The sequence below is a fragment of the Perna viridis genome, chromosome 5 (assembly GCF_037379345.1).
Source record: "Perna viridis isolate PV_CMFRI_1.1 ecotype Kerala chromosome 5, ASM3737934v1, whole genome shotgun sequence".
NCBI lineage: Eukaryota > Metazoa > Mollusca > Bivalvia > Mytilida > Mytilidae > Perna > Perna viridis.
This window is the reverse complement of record NC_142449.1, coordinates 44,170,065-44,186,304: the sequence shown is the minus strand read 5'-3', so window position 1 is coordinate 44,186,304 and position 16,240 is coordinate 44,170,065. Positions and strand designations below refer to the sequence as shown.

The 16,240-nt window shown below is 33.9% G+C and overlaps 2 protein-coding genes across 2 annotated transcripts; one reads left to right on the top strand and one right to left on the bottom strand.

The window, feature by feature from the left end:
- On the bottom strand, positions 1–8,996 carry LOC148617859 (uncharacterized). Its single transcript, XM_088585466.1, has 6 exons — positions 8,776–8,996; positions 5,736–7,943; positions 5,261–5,435; positions 4,584–4,897; positions 3,945–4,268; positions 1–3,512 (listed from the first exon to the last, which is right to left on the bottom strand). The coding sequence occupies exons 2-6, from the start codon at positions 7,939–7,941 to the stop codon at positions 1,555–1,557; spliced, it is 4,977 nt and encodes a 1,658-aa protein (XP_088441592.1). The 5' UTR covers positions 7,942–7,943; positions 8,776–8,996; the 3' UTR covers positions 1–1,554.
- A 36-nt stretch (positions 8,997–9,032) lies between these two features.
- LOC148617858 (mitochondrial inner membrane subdomain organizer 1-like) lies at positions 9,033–16,129 on the top strand. Its single transcript, XM_088585470.1, has 5 exons — positions 9,033–9,195; positions 10,767–10,867; positions 13,377–13,436; positions 14,427–14,741; positions 15,656–16,129. Exons 2-5 carry the CDS (start codon positions 10,775–10,777, stop codon positions 15,944–15,946), a joined length of 759 nt encoding a protein of 252 aa, XP_088441596.1. The 5' UTR covers positions 9,033–9,195; positions 10,767–10,774; the 3' UTR covers positions 15,947–16,129.
- The last annotated feature ends 111 nt before the right edge of the window (positions 16,130–16,240 follow it).

Here is a 16,240-nt window from a genome sequence, read left to right as displayed (position 1 = left end):
TAAAACAAACAACGCTTTAATCAAAGGAAATAAACAATTCACAATCTCATGGCATTCAATGGAAGCGTTTTTTGAGGTACAGTCCAAAAAAGTCCATGAATACAACATTTTAAAAAGAAATCAGACATTTATAAAACTTGAAAAAGAGCTCACATCAATAGAAAGGGAAAAATATACCAAAGTTTCACGAAAGTTTGTAAAATATTTTCAAGTTGTGCGTAGAGTGATGGGTGGACGGATGGATGGACACCAGAACATCATAGTACGTCCAGTTTTGTTTTTTAAATATGCATATAAAACAGAAAAAAATGATATTTGTTTTAAACTCAATTATATACATTATTTTGTTTTACTCTGAAGTTTTCTTATGTATTCAAACAAAGCAAGATTTTGCAGCAACTTCTGCATCAATTACATTAAATCAAAAGAGAAATGTATAACTTGCACGCCACAAGAATGAAATAACGGGCGTGGTGCACTGAATTGCCAAAATCTGATCGTTGCAATCGATATATAGAATTCATGGTTCTTGACACTGTACTTTTCTCTAGCTTCATTTCATTTCTTTCATTTGATTAAATACTTCAATACAAAAACTCAAATGACATAATATTGCAAATTAAATATCGCTGTGCTGTCACGTGGTTCAAGAAGAAGTAACATTTCATCTACATAAACATCGACTTTGTTGATGTCATTTTTTGTTCGTAACTTGATGAAGAGTAATCAAGGGAACCAAGGTTATAGCGGTAATCCATGGACAAAGACCATACATGGAAAACAGACATACACAACAAAGAACATAAAGTAACTAAAATCATACATACAAAGTAACAAAGGTAAATGAGCAACTCGGACTCCACTAAAAACTGGGAGCATGGACCAGGTGCACCGCTAGGGTAAGCGTCCTCTGCTTTTCTAGAAACACCCGCGGAGTTGCTCATAAAAAGTCAAGTCCGGGGTAGACAAACGAGAAAAGGCAAACTATGACCCGTTGAATAAATCAGTTTTCATGGTGCTGATGGATACACCATAACGATCCACGAGTTCATGATGACGACCATAAAAATTCTGTAGTGCTGACTTCAATCTTGTAGCAACATAACCCTGTTCCAGAAGCCTATTTGTTAGAGTTCCAGCGCGATACAAAAAGTCTGCGTAGTTTCGGCAAGCTCTGGCATAACATATGAGTTGTGATATGAGCACTCCATACGCAGGAGCCGAAGGGATGTTGCCACAGTTGAAAGGAAAGTATACAAATCTGAATGAAAAGTCATCACGTTTGTCGTAAAGTTTGGTCAATAGTTTTCCTTTACCATCGATTTCTAAGTGTAGGTCAAGATATGAGGCTGACTTCACATGATATCAAATGGTTATTTGTAAAATATAAAATATGAACACATAAATGTTGGCAAATACTTTCTAAATTTAGAAGTCAATTTTTGCACATGTTTAACTGTACACGGACGGATGTCAATATATAAAGCATGTGCAAAACAATAAATGATTGATAAATAATTTGAATTAAAGAGTATTGTAATACTCTAGTGCGACTTAAATTCGCGTAGAATGAATGTTCCCTTTACTTTCTTCAAACCGCTTGAGAAAGATGTCGGCTTTCTCTTGATTTCCAAACTCTTGATACAGATGTGATAAGGTATTATAGTAATAGGGGACACATGAAGCTTCAACAAGTTCTTCAAATTCGTGAATATATTCCTGGAACAACTCTTTTTGATCCATCTTATCATAACAGTTGATTAAACTATTGTAAAGACGATATAGCGTAGTTTGGAGATGGTGTAGTGTTTTCGCATTTTTTTCAGAAATTTGAACTTTTATGTCTTCGTCCGATATTTCGCTTCCATCGATAACTTCAGAAAGCATACATTTTCGAGTTAATCCAATTCCACACCGAAGGATATGTGCGGCAGTATCAGGTTTCTCTGCCCATTCCAGATATTCGGCCAGTTTATTCAAGTATTCTATATCATCCAAATTATTTCCGTCAGGGATTGGGAATTCATTATAATATCCTCCATTTTCCTTCTCAACAATTTTTGAAATAGTTCTAACTTGATCACAAGCTGTCATGCGGACAAGTACGCTGCATTTTAACTGCTTATCAACAAAGTCGGTGAACAAATATCTATTTATTGGATCATCTATACTATTTAAAAACGGCTCAATATACTGTTGAATAGTCTGAATTGTGTCTATTTTCCTTTCTTGTTCAACAAAACAGGCTTTCTTATAAGCCGTGCAAATAATTGAAAAGGTTTGGCTAAAGTAATGAATACCGAACATTACCGTTCTCCTTCCTATTTCGATGAGCGTAGGACAAAAGCAAACTTCAATTGACTTTAAAATGTCCAAATCGCAACGATATCGATGCAGATCGGTCGCTATCGGCTGAATAATCCATCGGTTAAAAAAATCATATTTATCCACAAGAACATGAACTGCCATAAGGGGAAATAATCGAATTTGTTCAACTGCATTTAGCAACAAATCAATGTCTTCGTCGGTGTAAGTGTCTAACAGATTTATCGATAGCATCACATAGTGTGGTAAAAATCGTTCCTTCAAACATGACATTAAATTCCCAATCAGTCCAAGCAGAGCTCCTCCAATGTTTTCAGTCCAAACGGAAAGCGGAAATTTCTCACAACAGTGTAGCATTACAGTTTTAAGGTGATTTGTTTTTAATTGTTTCTGAAGATTCGATGTATAGAAATCAACAATTACTTTGAACAGCTTCATAACATATCTCATGTCAGTGTTCAACATATCTCTATAAAGATCTGTCTCAACCGTTGGAAATATAAACTGCCATTCTGCCTCGGGTAAGGCGCTATTTGGATGGTGAGACTTACGTAAAAAGCAGGCCCTACTTGAAAGCTCTTCTAGCATTTGGTCATCGGGAAATCCACTTTGGCGATCTCGTGTGTGCCATTCTGCAGTTAGTACAGTTGGCCATTTCTGACATTCTAACCCTTTTTTCATCTTTGGCCGAGCACGATCACTGTTCATATTGGTGGGTAAATCTAGACCAATATCTGTCAAATATGTTTGCCCTTCAATTTCCATGGTGCAGCATGATTGAAATACATTAGGATAAGGTATTTTTAAACGAAGAAATCCAGGTTTACAAGCATTGGTTTCCACCACTAAGCTTTCTTGACTAACAATATCATCGAATTCGTAAACTATGACAGCTAAGTCAGACCTATAGAAGAGCACCTGGGGCTGAAGAATAGGAACATCGTTGCAGTAATTATAGCCATTAGGATATACAGCTAGATTTTCGCCTGTTTTACCATACACAACAACATCCAAATGGTTCTCGTTAGCGACCTGTTTGACTATACGGTTTATATGATTGATGTAAACATCCGTGTAAATATAGGCAGGTCCAATGACCTGAGCCAGATAGAAAGAAAGATGTTCCATGGAAACGGTACTGAGTGGGTCTACGGATTTCATGTCAGTTAGCAACCTTTCCAAATCTTCTGAAATTAGAAGAGACCATTTTGTGTTAATTTATTTTTACAAAAATAGGACTGTGGGCTTAATAGAATTACATTTACAATCATTCCACATCATCTATTTGAATATTAGATTCGTTTTGTTTCTTTCGTATACCAATCTGTTAATTTTATGAACCAAAGTTTTCGTACGTATCCATGTATATCTCTATTACGATTTTAAGTTTTAAAATTCGTTCAATCACAAAAAATATAGACATGATTTAAGAACATACATATTATGATTCTTAATATTATTGTCGGTATACATCTGTATAAACTCTAAATGGTAACAACGAAAACGAAACATCTTCTGGGATTTTTTTTTATCAGAGATGTAGTTGGTTGGTATCTAACGTTGTTTTACCCCTGTTACATGATTTTTTTTTCATTCGCTGTTAACTTGTAAAAACTAACCTTGAGTGGGCATCAGCCCATTTGTAGCTTTGAACTTTTGGGCTTTTGCAATCAAGTCAGCATTATTAATTGTTAGATTTTGAAAGTATGTATCTATTGATAAAGTATCCAGCTCTTTACTTTCAATCTTTGCCTGATTAATTTCTAAGTTATAAGGATTTTTTGTAGTGTCTTTGGTTTCTTCCGAAATCAGTGGATCTAAAGTTTGCCTTGAAACACTATTCTCCAAATGATGTTTTTCGCAGACTATAGCTTCTGTATCGTAATAAATATTTTCTAATGCACTTGTCCCATGAAGTTCTTGAAGAAGTCTTAATTTTGCCCCTGTAGAAAAAAATACAAATGAAATTTCCACTGTGTATTATCTGTTCAACAAAAAAGAGTCTAAAATATTAAGTTTTCTCTACTTATTTTTCTCAAAAAGTTTTTTTCTCTTGAAACAGTGGGACTGTTTTTTTTTCATATTAAACGTAATATTATAGAAGGCTTAGATGACATTCATAAAACCAAAAGAAATAAATACTCTTCAATGACACTCGGTCATATATTTTTGTAATGTTGAGTTTGATTTTGTCCTGATAAATTTAGGGCATCAAGAGTGGAAATAAACACAAAAAAATGGATTACATTTGTACTTACTTATACCCCAACTTTGCTGCCAGTTTTGTGGACGTAGACTAACATAATGATACTCTCCCATGTGCCCTAAGTGTATGACATTCAGCAAACCGAGTTCAGGGGTTGAGTGCCATGGTTCGAGTCTCGTTGTTATCATTTCTGAATTTACCACTATGATTCTGAAGCACGTAATTTCTGATACTCCCTGAAGGATCATCTGATCTCCCCATTCACCAATCCGACTCATTCGGTTAAGGTATTCGTCCCACGTCTCGTCATCCAAAAATGACTCTAAATGTGAACCATCCTTGTGGTTAGGATGTTGTTTCAAAAATCTAAAAAAATAAGGCATTTGACCGTGAAAGTATGTGTTAAAATTGTGTTTAAGCGATCATGTTTTCATAAATTTAGTCAGAAGCACATTGACAGCCATTCGCAACTTGTCTACAAGCACTATACAGCAATATGACACTCAATGTTATCAGGAAAGGAATACGTCCTTTAGTGTCATTGTGGGGAATACTATTTCAGTGTGAATCCCATGCATACTGGTTACATATCGTTATCCGATTGCCAAATGACGTTTTATTTAAATAATGTCCGAGGAACCGGGAATTTCGAAAGGCCTGTCTGTTAGAGAAGAGGTTAGTAAGAGAGCAAACGAATATTGTCGCTGCGTGGAGCTTGGTTAAACTTACTCTACAGCCTCCTTCCGGAGAGATTCTGGGGTAAACCGAAAAACTCCACTGATCCACAACTGATCTACTACAGCACTAAACATGCAATTACCATCAGCATTCACGTTGTGTATTTCAAGAAGGTTATCTTCCGCAAATTGTGAAAGTTTGTCCATCATATCTCTTCTGTGCCAACCTATTGAATAATGGATAATGTATACTTTGTAATGAAGTATAGTTGTGTGAATATGGCTTGCATCAGCTTGATAATGCCATCTATATTATGCCATACAAAACTGGTATTATGCTGTGTATCTGTTTATCGTAACTCAATTACAATCAACACAAAAGTAAGCGAGTTAATTTCAATATTCCATAACTTTTTCATGAGCCAATTATATACTGACACTTGAGTACAATTTAAAAGGTAATGATTTCAATCAAAACTCTTTACGCACAAATATAAAGAATTTATCCATATAAGACATTTACTTACTAGAGCTTTTGTTTCCAAATTTCGCCGTGGAGGAACATGCTGTGCTTCGAAGTTTGTTTGTATTCATATTGTGTCGCGAGTATATTGGATTTGGATGCCAGGACTTATATGGATACGACCCTTTTAAATTTGGATATAATTTTTGATGTTGTGAAGGTCTAGGTGGAAGGACTTTTGATCCACTCACTTTTGTTTCTAAGTTTTGGTTTGACTCCTGGTCATTATTACTCTTATTCGCATCTGTCACTATGTCTAAAACAGAATCTCCAACTTTTACATTACTGCTATCAAATTCATACGAGGTCGACGGCATTTCTGGTCCCTCTAAAATATCTGTGGGATCAAAATGTAAGGGATAAATATCGCTCTCCAGTAGTTTATCACTTTTGTCTTGTTCCCTAAAACTTTGGATAAAACTGTCTTCATGAAAACGAGGTGTATTTTGGCCATCTGAATGCATTTGAATAATAGTAGGACTGTTTATGCAGTCGCTTTTCATACTCGAGTTATTTAAATCTGTTTCGAACAGCTCGTTTTCTTTTCCTTGATTGTTATAATTATTACGGTGTATTGATGTGGTGTCTTGAGAGGATTCTGTGTTTTCCTCTTTTCCAAAATAAAACACTGAATCATGTCCATGAGAAAAACTTTCAGTTTTAGAGTTCATGCGATGAATAGAACATTTTGAAGTACTTTGTTCTCTGCTTTGAAAATTAACATTGATACTGTTGATTCCTTCTTCATTGTATGAATTATGTATGTTACCACTTCCTCCTATAATAAAGTTTTCCTCCATGTCTGTACAGAGGTGTCCATCTAATAGTCTTAATGGGTTCACTAATAAGTTTACTAAAACTTCCTGCATACGTATGGTGTGCCCACATTTCTCACACAAAATACTGAATTGTTCTTGGATAGATTCAAATGAAAACGTTGTTTGTGTTGCAGATTCAGTTGTATTAGTAAAAGACTGGACGACATCTGTGTCAAGGTCACCTCTACCATCAGTAATATTGCAGTCGTCAGATATGTTGTGGTTGTCAAGACCATTTAGGTTGTTTGTAAATTTGTTTTCATTATTATTTGGTTGGTCAATATATTTACAATTGTGACACTCTGAGCGACCAATATCTGAGATTTCCCGATTTGTTGGGGTTTCTATAGCTAGTGACATACCATAAGATGTTTCCGCATCAAATGTGTCCACATTTGAATGTTGATATTGAATTGAACCCTCTTTTTTACAACGTTCTTCTTCAGTCACATGATAATCACTACTAAATTCAGCAATGTGTTTTTTTCTTTCTGGAGAATAAGAATGTATATTATGAGGTGCAAGACTGATGATGTCCTTGTCTCGTGAGCATATCTGTAATTTGACTCTGGTTTTGTCTTCTGGTGGAAAACTGGGTTGTAATTCCGTTTTAGTTTCGGTTTCTGTCAGATGACTAGATTGCATTTCAAGTGTATCATTGTCTTTTGTTGAAGAGCTCTGTCTTCCTTTATATTCAGTTTGATGACTTCCTTTTTGAAATATTAAGTCTTTTCTCTGTTTGCTAGGAACAACATATTCAGTTTCATGTGGACTTTTGTTCGTCTGTCTAGATATATCCATTTCGTTGTTTTCTCCAAAAAATGTTTCACTGGTAGATATATCATTACATAACCAATTAGTGTCAGTAACTTTTTTTTGTTCATTTGAGGGGTTTTCGTGTGGTGTGCTATCACTACCTATACTTGAGAAACATGAATCATATTTATTGTCAGAAACCATCATATTGCCTACCATTTCTTGACTCCCTGTTACCTGTTCATGCGACCCGTTTATCTCATTATGTGATATTTTCACTTCATGCTGTAAATCTATTTGTAATTCTTGTTTGCTCTTGCTATTTTCTCCTTCGGTTTCATAGGTGATTGTTGATTTTAGTTGGTCTCTGTTTGAATTAGGATTTTTAATTTTTGGCTGGTAGTGGCTATTTTCAATCTTGTCTGTGGTGAGTTTCGTGGCATTTCTGTCCAGGCCAAACTCTTTATTTTCAGTATTGTTTTGTGATTCTGTGATTTCGCAACATTCCGAATTGCTTTTTATAGAAGTCTGAAAGTCTAATGACTTTCCTAAAACTTTAGTTTTTCCCGTCGTAAAATCGTTAATGAACTGCACTCTTCCCTTTTTTTCAACCAAGTTTTGACTGCATGCGTCCATTTCTAAAAAAAACATATTTTCTATGTTAATTTCAAGTCAATTAACCAATTTGCATTGGCGTAATGGGAACAAGTTGCGATTTCAAGCTTGAGGCTGCGTCAGGTTCTTCAACCCTGATACATCTACCATTTCAGCATGTCAGTGGAGGATCCGGGGTTGCATATCTCTCTTCTGTAGAATTTTGTTTTCTTAATTTCGTGTATTTTGGTGGTAACCCCCTTGTTTTCAAGAAATGTCCCTTCTCTCTCTGGATCCACCACTGCACCTGTTCATACTAAAATAGTTTGTAACTATAGGTACGGTGAGGAAAGTGGAATGAATAAAATTGTAATGTATAAATAATGAATTATGTCACTAAATATGAGAAATAAATTATGTTCTCAAAGAGTAATCAAGGGAACCAATGTTATAGCGGTAACCAAAAGAATGTAATCCAGGACAAAGACCAGACATGGAAAACAGACATAAACAACAAAGAACATAAAGCAACTAAAGTCATACATACAAAGTAACAAAAGCAAATGAGGAAAAATATAATAGGACATGTATAGGAAGAAATGAGTTGTGTGATGGGGGAGGGGACAAATGTAAATCAGACGTGGACTTTAAAGAATGTGCGTGTCGGGTGTACGTCCCCAAACGTAAGAAATTTTTTTCTCTTGCATGAAATCCTTATTTTTCACACATTCTACCTCAAAAGTTTTTGCCACACTTAGCTCGACAATTAAATACTGCTAACGCCATTATCTGAAATCCTGGATCCACCCTATAAATAAATGTATTGTTTTAGCTTAAGTAACTAGTATTGTTGAAATGTAAACGAATATCACTTACTTGATACGAGAAAAATCAAAAATCGAAAGCGAAACTAGACATTGTTGTGATGTCCATGTAAAACTTTTCAAATTGTTGTCCTTTAACAAATTCGTAAACAAGCGTTCTTTAAAAAGGAAATCCATAAAAATCCTGATTTTTCAAGAAATAGAAAATGGATTAAACAAATAGTGTTTTAGTCAACAGGAAGATTATTCTTCCCCAAAATTTTATTTCTATTTTAAGGTACCACGTGACATCGTTATTATTTTTTTTTTGTCCTACTTGTTCCATTCCCCTGTCGAATATGTCCCCCGTTCAATCTCGGATCTGGCAATCGCCTGAGCGAGCGATGTGATGCTTAAATACAGTAACATTTGCGTTTGAATATGCTTTATTGAAAGTTACCAAGGAAAACTATCCGGAATGATCGTTTGTCAGGTTAGTGCTAGAAGTACATGCATTTAATTGATAAATGTTCAAAGCTGTCCGCCTATCCCTTTTACCAGTTTTGGGATTAAGCAGTCAGCATTTATGAAAAGTTCATGTATCAGTCTTGGGTAGTCCATACTCAATGGATTTGTTGAATCTAAAATTTTATTCAATAAAGCTCATGTATCCCTCCAGGGACAAGTAGAATGCCACTGTCATGTGAAAGTAGAGGGTGTCCAAGAAGTTTGTGAAGAAGTTGTTTTGGTCATTTGGAATTAGTTTAACTACATGTACCTTTACAGGTACCAGTATCGCATTACATACCCCCAAATGGGTGTACGTCAAAACATGGATGCTATAAAAATATAGTGCATTTTCTTTTTGCCTCTCTACAAACTAATGTCTTGTCAAATGATATGAACAATGGCTTATAAAATAGAGCAAACATCACACTATAAGATATCTAACTTTTTTAAAAGAAAATCTAACATAATAGCATAAAAATGTTCCACTGAAAAGGTTTGTTTGATAAGTGCAAAGTGAAAGTGGAGAAAATGTCTATTTATAGTTCAAGACTACTTTTCTGTCCGATCTTCATGGACTCACCCTACTGTCTTTGCGGGACATTATTTTTTCACATGTCCTTAGAAATGCTACATAAGTGAAAATTTTATTGAATCAATTAACATGGGAAAATTAATACGATACTGAGACCTATAGAAGAGCATGTCATGTTAGCATGTTGAATCTCTTTAACAAAAATAGTTTATGCCATAGTATGATACTAATTTCCTCCATTTAATATGACAAGGGAGCAGCCATTTTATGGGCTAGGATCTAATTTTTATTTTCAGAGAGTTTAGAAATTTTTTTTTTTTTTTTTGGGGGGGGGGGGGTTAAAGGCTCATTTTAAAAGTATTTTATTTGGTTTGTTCTGATCACAAGCATGTACATGCACAAGTTACATGTACATGTTTATTTTTATTCCAGAATTTGACATATATTCCTCATTCTAATTAATAGGCGATCTCACAGCTCCCGGTTTTCTGTTATGTCGTGTGTACGAGACATAACAGAAAACCGAGAGCTGCGTGATCGGCTTTTAATTAGATTGTTTATTCCTATTCATGTACAACTCTCATCAAGAAATATGTGTCTGTGAACATTTCAATACATGTTCATGTTGTTTAACTTTCTGGCTGGGGAGTTTTTATTGTGACTAGATTTGCCAGTGTGCTGTAAAAAATTTACACAAATAAAGTGTGTGCTAAATTATTTTATTTTTTGTTAAATCGAAAGGAATGTGGTGAAACACAACAAGTGCACTTATGTACATGTAAAATACAAGATAGTAAATACTTTCAGAGATCACTAAAAGGTCTTCAATAAGCAAGTGTAAACACATCTTTAGGAAAGCCCCGAAAGGCATCAACAATAAAATTAATGAAACCTACAGTAAAAAAATGATGACATTTCTTCAAAATAAGTTAAAAAGTAAAATAACAACACAAAGTAAGACCTATTAACAACTCAGGCAAGTTTACTTTCTTTTTTAACAATGATTCTTTCCAATATTTTAGGTGTATAAATGAAAGACAAGATTGACAAATGCAAGACAACAGTTGGTCAGTACCTGGACCAAATACATGAATTTATAGACAGCCATCCCAGAACTGTTAGAGTGGGTAACACTGCTATTAATCTACTATTAAGGTGGATTCCTGTCAATCCTGTTTGGCCTATTTATCGATTAAAATAAAATTATGCAATTAACAGAAATTAACATTTTTAGAATAACACAGTGCTTTCAATGCTTAAGTGGGATGTATATTTTTCTCATGTCTAATTATATTCCTGCCTTAATGCTTAGTCAAAGAAGAGACTAATACATTGTTGTTAAATGAAACTTCTGAAGAAAATTGAAGGATTTCACTTACAACATATTGTTGTTTTACCCATCAAGATACATTTTTGTACAACCTTAAAAATTTGCGGCCGTATGATTTTATGGCACAGTCCTTATCCTTGGTGTTTGCATTTGCAGTAGAGTTGTTGTCTGTGGACATTTCTTTTCTGTGTATTAACTTTAGTTGTGATTGACCACTTTGGTCCAAAATTATGATGTGATTTGATTAACCTCTGAAGAAAGTTTCCAGTTTAACTTGGATTTTGTGGCGGCTACTGTTTTAGAAAAAAGGAGCCAAAAAGGGTTAAAATAGGTGTTTTATTAGAACCCAGGAAGAATGATTTTAATTACTCATTTTTTGTTGTGTTCCTTACTTAATTCTGGTAAAATGAATATGTATGTATCAAGCAGATTTTATGTGTTTTGAACTATTTTCAAGTTATAGGGGGTCAAAGTTGGGCAACATCCAAAATATTCAACTTTTTTGTTATTATTTGATTCTTCATAAAAATCCCTGCTTGCATATTACAATCATATTTCAGATATCTATTATGGTTTTCGAGTTAAAAGTGGACAAAGGGGCCACACCCTAAAAAATTGACTTTTTTTTTGGGTCTGATTTTGAAAATTTTTAATTGAATTTAAAATTTTGTGCAATATAGTGTCCAAACCATTGTTGTGTCCATAATGAATTGTAAGTCCCTATGCTTATGTGTGTCAAAAACTAATATTGTGTCCACACTTGCCCCAACTGTTCAGTGTTCCACCACTGTGGTTGTGTTATGCTGCACTTGTCAAAGCTTTCTACTGAGTAAAGGACCTGATTTGATAAATGAAAATATTGGGTGTTTTCCCTTAAAATGATAATTTTTATTAAATACACAATTTTTTTCTGACAAAAATGCTGTGCAGTTAAGAGGAATCCACTGTATTTTTTTTCTTTTTGAACTTTCAAACATTTGCCAAATCCTTGTCTGCTTCTTAAATACAGAATTAAAAGCTTGACTGCCCAAAATTGAAAATAAGTACATTCAAACCTGTCTTATGTTACCTTACAATAGCAGAAGCAGAACATTATCAGGTTCACATAAGACGGATGATCTGCATATATAAGTTTATTTTACATAGAATGTTAAAAAAAGCATTCAATTAAGCAGGTAGTCTTTTAAGTAATGTTATTGCTGAATACAGGTAGTTACTGAGACTGGAATGAATGTACTGAGTACTGTACACTAAATGAGTACTTCGACACTATTAGAAACAGTACTTGAACCGATCCGCACAATGATTTGACGTATCGATGACCGTTGACTGATTGATCGCTGATGGATAGATGACAGATGACCATTGACTGATCTGATTGCAGTTCTGTTATGTAAAATGATGTAAGATCTGTTTTAAATAAATGAAATGTAAAATAAAAGTATAAATTTATGTTTAAATCTATTACAGTATGTAAATATGTATAAAATTAACAAAGAAACAACAAAAACCGTAAAATACATTGACTGCTCTGTGGTCACGTGATGCGATCACCAGTTAAATAGATCTGTTTGATGGATCGATGACTGACCGGAAACTGATAGGTGATTGTTGACCGATTGCAATTTTTGTTGCATGGATCGGTTCAGGTACTGTAATTACTAAATACCAGTTTTTAAACTAACTGAATCTATTTTTTAAAGGAAGAAAAAACTAGATCTTTTTGACAAATCCACAAACTAATAGGTGTTATTTGAATTCAAGATCCGTAAGTCCACCTTAGGCATATACATGTATATCTCTGTAATATCATCAAGTGGGTAGTGCATTGGAATCACCTTGTCTGTCAAAAAATCTCAGTACCAACAGGACGAATTGGTTTCAAATTGAGTATGGGGCATATGTTGCAAATGTTTTAGGTTGCTGTGGGAAATCAGCTTTGTGTACAACTGGGGTTATAGCTAGCACAACAGTGAGTGTAACTTTATATTTTTTCTTTATATTGTAAACATGTAAAAACAAAAACAGACATTTGTGAAAAAGTAGCAGTATAAATTTTATGTAGCACCTTGCCAGTAGGTGTTAGACAAAAAGTTTTTAGTGCTTACAGTATATACATGTATATTTCTGTCCTATATTTTTCGTCCCATATATCTTGGCAACCCATTATGGGAATTTGATAATTAGTGTTCTAAAACCCCACCCCCTTTTAAAACTATGGGGATCTGTATGTTTTTACATTTATAATAAGAAAAAAATAACTTTTTTTTTCTCTAAAAACCAATTTATTTATTTATTTCAGAACAGTGCTTACATTTGTGCTGGGACAGGAGTAGTACTTCTACTGAGGAGTGTACATGTGGTAATATAATATTCTATTTTTCAATTTTTTCAAAAACTATTATACCCCATCCAACCAAGTGTGGGGTATACTGTCTGTCTGTCTGTGTTTTCCCACATTTTTTATAAGCATCAATCCTCCTAAATAGCTCAAGAGATTTTGATGAAATTTTATTAGAAGGTTGTGCATCATATGTGGATGTTCTAGTAAAAATTTTATTATTGATGAATGACTCAGAAGGGATATAATCAAACTTTAGGGCTGACATTTAACTCCATGTGAAGTGAAGAGTATCCTCTTTTTGGGCTTGCTCACTGTATTTCTGGTTATATACATGTGCATGTTTTTCATTCAGAGAAGAAAGAATTTTTTTTATATGAAAAACTAGTTTGGAGTATTGCATTAGTTACATTCAGACCAATGTTGATTTATTTGTACTCAAATATTATTCTTTAACTAATTAAATACATGTGTCATTGTGTAATATTTCTTTCCCAGCAGCAAGGTTTAAAAGGGGGAGGGTTGCGATTATGCCAAAGTACTTTAACCCCACCACACTTTTTGGGTCTGTCCCTTGTTAAGTATTTCTGGCCACTGTATGTACATGAATGTTTCGTTTTCACTTTCAGTTTACTTTTTTGTTGCTGGAGTAAATGGGGCATCTATTTTGCTGTACCTGTGTATAATGTTGTTTTGGGGCCAGCTGCAACCTGCCCAGTGGTGTATTTCCTTATTATTCATTGAAGACCCATAGGTGGCCATGAGCTGACATTTTTCATCCAAATGGGGTTGTTATCTCTTTCACATATTCACCATATCTATTCTTGTTATATGTATCATTTACCTATTCAAGCAAATTTTTATGAGTTGTTGAAGTTTCATGACACTGATTTAATTTCAATAAAAGATATATGGTCAGGTTTCAAAAATACTATTAATTTGCTCATTGCATGTGATTTGATGTGAATGTACAACATTTCTGGCAAATGCATTTTGAATTCTGCATTTCAGTCAAAAGTTTTTCATCATGGGAAGGATATTCCAAAGAGATTTATAAAAAGAGGGGTAAATTTTCAAGGACAGGTGAAAGAAATAAGCACAGATGGCAAAATTTATGTCCAGCATTTACCTATCCTTGACCTACGGTTACCATGGTTACGAACCCAAAGAACAGATATGCTGCCTTTGACCTTAGCCTTTGTCGAGTTAAACAGTGCTAGCAGGAAATGGCTTGAATGCAATTTATCAAATAAAGAAATCTGGTTTAAAGTGCTGAGAGTTGAAGACGATGGGAATATTTTGCAGTCTACAGTTTACCAGCAAAAGGTACAATTTATAATTTGTAAAATTCAGGAAGAAAACTGACAATACTGAATTGACAATGAAAAGAAGGATTTTAAAGAGGTGGAATCCATGGTCCAAAACATGTTGTAGGACTTATAAACTGAACAAAACAAATAAGTAATTAAAAACATACATAGACAAACAGCACAAACTCTACCAAACTCAGATGCTCCTGAAGGGCAAGGAACCTTTGTTTATGTATGATGACCACAATAAGCTAAAAAAAAAAGCCCTTTTTTATCTTATAGTTTGAATTGATTTTTTTGTGCACTGTGGTGTTTTTTTTTATTCATCAGAACAGCACTGTTGTAAAGTGTTTGCTATGATATGATTTTGATTATGTTATATAATAGTTAATATAAAGATGCTTGCTTGGGCCTACTTTTTCCTGTAAATATGGATACCTTTTTTGGATAGCATTTTCCTCTATATACTTTTACTAGTAGTTGAAAGTATGTTTGACTTTGATTATCTGTTTCTTTTTCGTTGATAAAAGTAGTTGTTGTTAAACAAGAAAATAAGGGTTGAAAGCAGTTTTTCACGCACACCCTTTTTCCAGAAAATATGTTAGCAGATGTAATAAATATGAACTGAAGTAAAACATGCTGAAAATGACAAATTAAAATGCATACAATTTTTATTTATTTTTTACAGCTCATTTATGCGAGTTATTGCCCTTCAGTTGAAATTTTAAGGATTTAAGCAATAAAAATAATTGCGTTAAGCTTGTATCACCCTAACTAATGTAATTATTGTTAAGAAAAGGTCATAACTTTGTAAACATACCGGTACTATGTCATTGTATCCGGTACCACTATGTATGCAGTTTTTCTGTTTTAGCGTGTTTGTACCAAAGAGACCATCATTGTCATTAAAAGGACCTTTTCTTCTTTTAGTTCTGGTTTTTCAAGACTTGTGTAAATGAAACTTTGGTTAAAGATGGTCTTTGCAAAATATCTAACCTTACTGATTCTGAGATCAAAAGCCTGACTAGAAAGGAAACAGACCTACTGGATAGGATGATAAACCTAGAGAAAGCTGCTGACAATAAAGGCCGAGGAATATGGAAAGAACAAAAAACACCTTTGAAAGAAACAACTAAGAAATTTCTTTACAAATGTTTGCTTTATCCATTTGACATTTTGAAATATATGTTTGGTAAAGCTAGAAATAGGTTTAAAAAATGACTATTTAGTACTTTAATACATGTAGTTACATTTGTAATAGCTTATTTGTGTGCTAATTTTTTGGAACAGAATTTCAAATTTCAATGCATGATATTTATTCTGTTGTTCTAGTCAAACTAAAAATTTCCTGTATTATGGAGTATTTATGACTCATTAGAATTAAATATAGGTTCTTCTTTAGTAGTGAGTGGTTATATTATTTCTCCTCTTGACAATGGTAAAATAAAAATTTTGATCATCTGAGCTTTAAAATTTTACCTTAGAATTTAAATCAAGAATAGGCATAAGGGGAAT